This window comes from Oncorhynchus clarkii, unplaced genomic scaffold, assembly GCF_045791955.1.
Source record: "Oncorhynchus clarkii lewisi isolate Uvic-CL-2024 unplaced genomic scaffold, UVic_Ocla_1.0 unplaced_contig_6397_pilon_pilon, whole genome shotgun sequence".
Taxonomy (NCBI): domain Eukaryota; kingdom Metazoa; phylum Chordata; class Actinopteri; order Salmoniformes; family Salmonidae; genus Oncorhynchus; species Oncorhynchus clarkii.
Window position 1 is genome coordinate 67,671 of NW_027258152.1, and position 7,793 is coordinate 75,463.

General features: G+C 51.5%; 1 protein-coding gene across 1 annotated transcript; it reads right to left on the reverse strand.

Moving 5' to 3' along the window:
- Window positions 1-1,137: 1,137 nt before the first annotated feature.
- Window positions 1,138-7,766, reverse strand: LOC139395868 (zinc finger and BTB domain-containing protein 5-like). The gene is made up of 5 exons (XM_071143179.1): window positions 7,340-7,766; window positions 6,057-6,086; window positions 5,693-5,875; window positions 4,677-5,540; window positions 1,138-2,398 (listed from the first exon to the last, which is right to left on the reverse strand). Exons 2-5 carry the CDS (start codon window positions 6,081-6,083, stop codon window positions 1,262-1,264), a joined length of 2,211 nt encoding a protein of 736 aa, XP_070999280.1. The 5' UTR covers window positions 6,084-6,086; window positions 7,340-7,766; the 3' UTR covers window positions 1,138-1,261.
- Window positions 7,767-7,793: the final 27 nt, after the last annotated feature.

Consider the following 7,793-nt stretch of genomic DNA (forward strand, 5'->3'; position numbering starts at 1 on the left):
CCTGGTCCCAGATCTGTTTGTAAAGAACCATAACAGGAAGTGGCCCACCCTAAGTCTGGTCTCAGATCTGTTTGTAAAGGACCATAACAGGAAGTGGTCCCCCTCTTAGCCTGGTCCCAGATCTGTTTGTAAAGGACCATAACAGGAAGTGGTCCACTCTCAGCCTGGTCCCAGATCTGTTTGTAAGGCTAAGAGTGGAGGCTAGTCCACCCTCTCTCCTTTACATCCCTGTTCTCCTCTCCAAGCCAATCTCCAGGTTTAGTGTTGCACAATTCCCCTAGCCAGGCTTCAGCTTCAGGACAGTTCTGAATCTCTCTATCCAGGCTTCAGCTTCAGGACTGTGGGGCCCAACAAGCGTCTTGGGACCCCCCCCCCCCCCCCTGTCTGAAGTCGGGCAAAAGCAGATCTGCCAACTTCTGTCTGTAGCGTCCCAACAGTTTGGCTTAGAGACACTAATCCGCGGAGAGGTGAGAGACTTTCACGAACATGTCGGTTTAGTTCTAGGCCTCCCACTGGTCTCAAAAAAGTTAATTTTCCCAGGAATTTCCCAATCCAGCTCAACCCCTACCTACCAGGCCAGCCTACAGACAGGTCGTAAGGCATGCTGCCGTTCTGCCAGCGTAGGCAGGTGGGAGTGTTTGTACAGGCTGAAACGCTGGACTCGTTAGCATTTAGCTAGCATCCACTATGGGAATCCCCATAGTGTTAGCATACCGCTAATTTGGCTATTAAAAAAAAATAAAAAAAGTTGTATTCTCCATTAATTTGCAATGCCCGGTAATACCGTATAGCTCCGGTATGGCACAACGATGATATAAAGGTATTAAAATCTGGATACCGTTCAACCACCCCTCCTACAGTGATCACATCTATCACCTACCGAAGCGCCTACATCAGTGCGTTGGCCATGTTGCTGTTCTGCCCTCCCCCCTCCCCTCCGACAGTGATCACATCTATCACCTACCGAAGCCTACATCAGTGCGTTGGCCATGTTGCTGTTCTGCCCCCCCCCGAAGCGACTACATCAGTGCGTCGGCCATGTTGCTGTTCTGCCCCCCCCCCCCCCCCCCCCCGAAGCGACTACATCAGTGCGTCGGCCATGTTGCTGTTCTGCCCTGCCCCCTTCCCCTCCGAAGCGTCTACATCAGTGCGTCGGCCATGTTGCTGTTCTGCCCTCCCCCCTCCCCTCCGAAGCATCTACATCAGCGCGTCGGCCATGTTGCTGTTCTGCCCTCCCCCCCCCTCCCCTCCGAAGCATCGTCTACATCAGTGAGTCGGCCATGTTGCTGTTCTGCCAACGCAGACACGTCGTCTTGGAGTGTTTGTACAGGTGAGACGACTGGCTGAAGCGTTTGCCGCACTTGAGGCAGGCGTACGGTTTCTCCCCGGTGTGGACCCTGATGTGTTTCTTACAGTCGGTCAGAGTGAGGAAAGTCTTACAGCAGATTCGACAAGCGTACTTCCTGGCTCCTTCCACCACCAGCACGTTGTGTTCGGACAGGGCCTTCTTACACTTGGAGAGGACGTCCGCAGAGGCACGGGTCAGCTGGGGGCGAGGGTGTGGGGCGGACGAGGACGAGGTGGGTGGGCCTGATTCGTAACCTCCCGAACCGTTCAGAAGCAAGGGTCCCCCTTCCCCCAGACTGGAGGAAGACAGGGCGTCTTGGAAAACGACCCCCGTTTCTCCTCCTCCTCCTCCTCCGCCCACGTTGTCGTTTTTAGGTGCGATGCGTCGGTATCCAGGGTAACCCAGGGAGCTCCCTCGAGAGGCGCGGGCCAGGGAGTGCAGACCCAGGCTGGAGCGCTGGAAGTCCAGAGAAAACGGATCTGGGAACCCTCCTCCTCCCCTGGGGTTTCCCAGTCCGTCATGCAGGGGACGCAGGAAGAGCGAATCGGCGTCTGTAGAGAATCCCCCGAGACCGTCGCCAGCCAGCAGGTGCAGGTGGTTGGCCGACCCGGGACGGAGCATCGAGGCGGAGTTATTGGTTCCAGAGTGTTCCGGGCTCAGCAGGAAGCCATGTGTCGCTGCCATCGCCTCGCCGGTCGTCGTGTTGAGGAGGTCGTCGTCCCCGGCATCGACCCCCGACCCCCCGCTTCCGAAGACCTTGGCGCCGAGGAAGCTAGAAATCCTAAAACCAGACTTCCCATCAAGATGGTTACTACAGCCAAAACCACCGCCAATCCCACTACCAAGACCTCCTTTGAGCAGGACCTGGGAACTGGGTTGGAGAAGCTGTTGGTCAGAGGAAGAGAGACTACGGTCGCTGCTCTGTGGGCTCAGTTCTACCTTCTCCTCCCCTCCTCCTCTTCCTCTTCCAGGTCCCAGCTGGTCGCTACCCTGGATGGTGATGTCATCAGCTGGCTCTGGGGAGCTCAGAGGCTCACACTTGACCACCACCTGGAGGAGAGGAGAGAAGGAAATGAGGAGAGAGGAGGGGAGGAGAGAAGAAGATACAGGAGGAGATGAGGAGAGAGGAAAGGAGGAGACGATAGGAGAGAGAGGAGGAGATGAGGAGAGAGAGGAGAGGAGAGAGAAGGACAGGAGAGGAGAGAGAAGGACAGGAGAGGAGGAGATGAGAGGAGTGGAGGAGAAGAGAGGAGAGGAGGAGAGAGAAGAGAAGAGGAGAGTAGGACAGGAGGAGATGAGGAGAGGAGGAGAAGATAGGAGAGGAGGAGAGAGAAGAGGAGAGGAGGACAGGAGGAGACAAGGAGAGAGAGAGGAGAGGAGAGAGGAGGAGAAGATAGGAAAGGAGGAGGAAAGGAGGAGAGAGAAGAGGAGGACGGGAGGAGTGAGGAAAGGAGAGAGGACAGGAGAGGATGGGAGAGGAGGAGAGAGAAGAGGAGAGGAGGACAGGAGGAGTGAGGAAATGAGAGAGGACAGGAGAGGATGGGAGAGGAGGAGGACAAGATAGGAGAGAGAAGGAAAAGAGGAGAGAGAAGAGAGGAGTGGAGGAGAAGAGAGGAGGAGAGAGGAAAGGAGAAGAAGATAGGGGAGGAGAGAGGAGGAGAGAGAAGAGAAGAGGAGTGGAGGAGAAGAGAGGAGGAGAGAGGAAAGGAGGAGAAGATATGGGAGGAGAGAGGAGGAGAGAGACAGACATGAAGGAGGACAACAGGATATGACCCATTACTTTATCCAAGGTTGGGTTTAAACCCTTTATTTACCAAAGGTAAAATATTAATTAATACTAGACAGTTGTTTCATAGATTGCTCTTTAAATGGGGAAGTATTTGTCCCAAATGGCACCCTATAACTTGAGCAATGAGCCCTGGTCTAAAGTAGTGCACTATGGGTCCTGGTCAACAGTAGTGCACTATGGGTCCTGGTCAACAGTAGAGCACTATGGGTCCTGGTCAACAGTAGAGCACTATGGGCCCAGGTCTAAAGTAGTGCACTATGGGTCCTGGTCAACAGTAGTGCACTATGGGTCCTGGTCAACAGTAAAGCACTATGGGCCCTGGTCAACAGTAGTGCATTATGGGACCTGGTCAACAGTAGTCCACTATGGGTCCTGGTCAACAGTAGAGCACTATGGGTCCTGGTCAACAGTAGTGCATTATGGGACCTGGTCAACAGTAGCCCTGGTCAACAGTAGTGCACTATGGGTCCTGGTCAACAGTAGTGCACTATGGGTCCTGGTCAACAGTAGTGCACTATGGGTCCTGGTCAACAGTAGTGCACTATGGGTCCTGGTCAACAGTAGTGCACTATGGGTCCTGGTCAACAGTAGAGCACTATGGGTCCTGGTCAACAGTAGAGCACTATGGGTCCTGGTCAACAGTAGTGCACTATGGGTCCTGGTCAACAGTAGTGCACTATGGGTCCTGGTCAACAGTAGTGCACTATGGGTCCTGGTCAACAGTAGTGCACTATGGGTCCTGGTCAACAGTAGTGCACTATGGGTCCTGGTCAACAGTAGTGCACTATGGGTCCTGGTCAACAGTAGTGCACTATGAGTCCTGGTCAACAGTAGAGCACTATGGGTCCTGGTCAACAGTAGTGCACTATGGGTCCTGGTCAACAGTAGTGCACTATGGGTCCTGGTCAACAGTAGTGCACTATGGGTCCTGGTCAACAGTAGTGCACTATGGGTCCTGGTCAACAGTAGTCCTGGTCAACAGTAGTGCACTATGGGTCCTGGTCAACAGTAGAGCACTATGGGTCCTGGTCAACAGTAGAGCACTATGGGTCCTGGTCAACAGTAGTGCACTATGGGTCCTGGTCAACAGTAGTGCACTATGGGTCCTGGTCAACAGTAGAGCACTATGGGTCCTGGTCAACAGTAGAGCACTATGGGTCCTGGTCAACAGTAGTGCACTATGGGTCCTGGTCAACAGTAGTGCACTATGGGTCCTGGTCAACAGTAGTGCACTATGGGTCCTGGTCAACAGTAGTGCACTATGGGTCCTGGTCAACAGTAGTGCACTATGGGTCCTGGTCAACAGTAGAGCACTATGGGTCCTGGTCAACAGTAGTGCACTATGGGTCCTGGTCAACAGTAGTGCACTATGGGTCCTGGTCAACAGTAGTGCACTATGGGTCCTGGTCAACAGTAGAGCACTATGGGTCCTGGTCAACAGTAGTGCATTATGGGACCTGGTCAACAGTAGTCCACTATAGAGGGAATAAGGGGATATTTGGGATGCAGATGAAGTATTTCCTGTTAAAATGTCATTACCTGTCCCTGTTGCTCCCGTACTTCCTCCTCCTCCTCTTCCTCTGTTATCTTCACCTCCACCCCATCACCATGGTGACTCCCCCCATCCAGGGACTCCTTCCCCACACCCCCCTCCTCCGCCATCCCTTGCTCCTCCCCTTCGCAGCGTCCGCCGTCCGATTGGCTGGGCATCTGGGAGTCATCCTGGGTCACGCCCCCTACTAGGCCGGTGATCGCCGCGTCCAGTCTGGCCTCCTCCCCCGTCTTGTGGGAGTCGGGGGAGAGTAGTCCCACTTCCTCATCCCCGTGGGTTCCGGAGGGGCGGGGCCTCTGCCTGGGCCTGTCCTCAGATAGGCTAAAGCTCAGGGAGGGATTTCTCTTGTGGCAGCGTCGAATGGGGAAGGAAGCTTTGTGCTCCACTACACCACTAATGCTAACACCATCGCTACCACCCCTTAGCCCATCCTCCTCCACCCCGCCCAGGGCAGAGCTCACCAGGCTTAGACCCAGCTGCTGCAGCAGGAACGACCGCTGGAGCCTGGACGTAGCAGCGTTAGCCGCTAGGTTAGCGTTAGCCTCTTGGTTAGCGTTAGCGGCTAGGTTAGCGTTAGCGGCTAACTCGGCGGCTGCCTGCTGCTGCTGCTGCTGCCTGAGTCTCTGCTGTTCCGCCTGGGTGTGTTGGCGGTGTTGTGTGGCCCGGTGGTCTGCCGGCGGGGACATGGGCATGGTGCGGGTGGTCAGGTAGTGCTTACAGGCCTTGACTACGGCGTTCAGGTGGAGGTGAGAGGCAGCTAGCAGCACGTCCATCACGTTGCTCTCTCCTAGCATCAGGGTGGAGGTGTACATCATGTCCACCAGGGCGGCAAACGCCTCCGCTGTCACCACCTGCAGTAACACACATCATCATCATCATCATCACCACCTGCAGTAACACACATCATCATCATCATCATCACCTGCAGTAACACACATCATCATCATCACCACCTGCAGTAATACACACACCATCACCCCTGTTATAAACTCATCATCCTCACCTCGCTGTCCAGTTGTATCATGTTCATGCTGGCGTCTCCCTGGGCGACGGTGAACAGGGCTCTGAAGTGAGTGCTGCAAGCCGCCAGCACCGAGCGGTGGGCCTTAAAATGGCGGCTGCCCACCACAATGACACAGTCACACAGCTGGCTGTGGACGCGCTGGTAATTCAGCTGCTGGAAGACCTACAATAACAATATGAATCACGCGTGGCTCAGTCGCTAGCTAGAGCACGGCTCGTGGGTTCGAATCCCGCCGAGGCCACGCGTACATGTGAAAATATTATATTATTATGAAAACACTTTATTGTTAGAGCGTTTTATTTTTCATTTACTGACTGAAATCATAAAGTTGTTTGCATTTTACCTGGTTGAAGTGGCCCGGGAAGTCCATGACCTGCAGGGAAGGAGGGGGAGAGGAAGGGAGGGGGAGAAGGGAAGGGAGGGGGGGAGGGGAGAAGGGGGAGAGGAGAGAGAGAAAGGGAGGGAAGAGAAAGGGAGGGAAGAGAAAGGGAGGGAAGAGAAAGGGAAGGAGGGAGAAAAGGGGAGGGAAAAACAGGGTTGTAAAAAAAAATCTGTTGTGTAATAAATGTGAGGAAAATGAGGTCCTCTTCCTGACAAAACCTTTGATTGATTAAAAAGTTGGCTTTAAATTGACTGTCAGTGGAGGGGACATTATAGTAGACTATGGTCAATGCTTTGAATATTACATGCTGTAGAAGGGCAGTAGCTACACTAGCTATCACAATTAATTAGTTGAATATATTAACAAATAGATAATAGATGCCTTGTTGAAGTTATTGCATAGGCTATTTCACGGGAAAGTGAAAGTGGGGAACTAGTAACGATATTGAAGAGAATATGTTAAACATGTGTGAAATGAAAGCCAGTATGACTATGCGAAGACATTAGTCAAAGTACAAGCAAGAAAACTGTACAGTTTGTTGACGTCTAGACAGCTATCTAACTAAATAACTAGTGATATCTGTTAGCCAAGCCGATCAGAGAGACTCTCCCCCTCCCCAGTCTGGTGAATACCATCATTGCTAAACTAAGCCAAGCTAAACTAAGCCAAGCTAAACTAAGCCAAGCCAAGCTAAACTAAACCAAGCTAAACTAAGCAGAGCTAAGCTAACTAGCAAGTCAGCGACTGGATATCCAGTTATCTAGCTAGTTAGCTACTTGCTAACTTTTGAGAAAGGCTGTGTTAAAATAAATAACAGTGTAAGACACAGCGATTTGCGGTGAAGTAGCTAGCTTAATGTCATGAACGACATTTTTTGTTTTGTCTATAATAACAACCAAGGAGAACAACAAACAACATCAGCTCATCGAAGTATAATTATTATGTTTGCTCGCTTAGGTGTACGGCTACAATGGCTAATGGCTAATGCTAACTACCTATTATTATTAGCTAATGCTAACTACCTATTATTATTAGCTAATGCTAACTACCTATTATTATTAGCTAATGCTAACTACCTAGATAGATTTGCTTAACGTTATTATTAACAGCTGTCAAGTTTCATCCCCTAGAAAGCAGCAAAGCAAAAAATGCAACATTGATATAACAAAAATAAAACAATAAACATGATGATCTAATACAAATAAACAGTCTAAGCTAGCTTGCTAATGTTAGCCGCCGGTTACCTTGTTTGTGTTGTCGGTGCTACTCCACGGGTCAGGGTGGACGGACGGGGTTCATCAAGTCCACTAGACCGGACAGAAGGAGGACTACCGACGGCTAGACCGCTCTTCATGGACCGCTATAACGCTTCTCCGGGTGCTCACAGTCACATAGTCAATATGTTGTCCGACTAGGTTAAAACCCCCTCCAAAAAAGGACACAGACACCAACACAGCTAAATAGCTATGACTCCATGTTGTTACTTTGAACGAATCTAAATTTAGTTTTTAACCCAAAGAGGGTCTTCTCAGTGCGGTGGCTGGAGCTAGATGGTTGATGTTTTTCCTCCCCCCCTCCAAAAAGGACACAGACAACAACACAGCTAAATAGCTACGACTCCATTTAGTTACTTTGAAATCATCTACATTTAGGTTTTGTTTACCCCCCAAAACAGGGTCTTCTCAGGGTGGCTGGAGG

What these genes read in the sequence shown, in the direction of transcription:
- LOC139395868 (XM_071143179.1), bottom strand. Translation starts at nt 6,083, where the DNA reads ATGGACTTCCCGGGCCACTTCAACCAG. An exon ending in TCCCGGGCCACTTCAACCAG is followed by an intron (nt 5,876 to 6,056) that starts GTAAAATGCAAA and finishes TTGTTATTGTAG; the next exon opens with GTCTTCCAGCAGCTGAATTA. An exon ending in TACGGGAGCAACAGGGACAG is followed by an intron (nt 2,399 to 4,676) that starts GTAATGACATTT and finishes CCTCTCCTCCAG; the next exon opens with GTGGTGGTCAAGTGTGAGCC.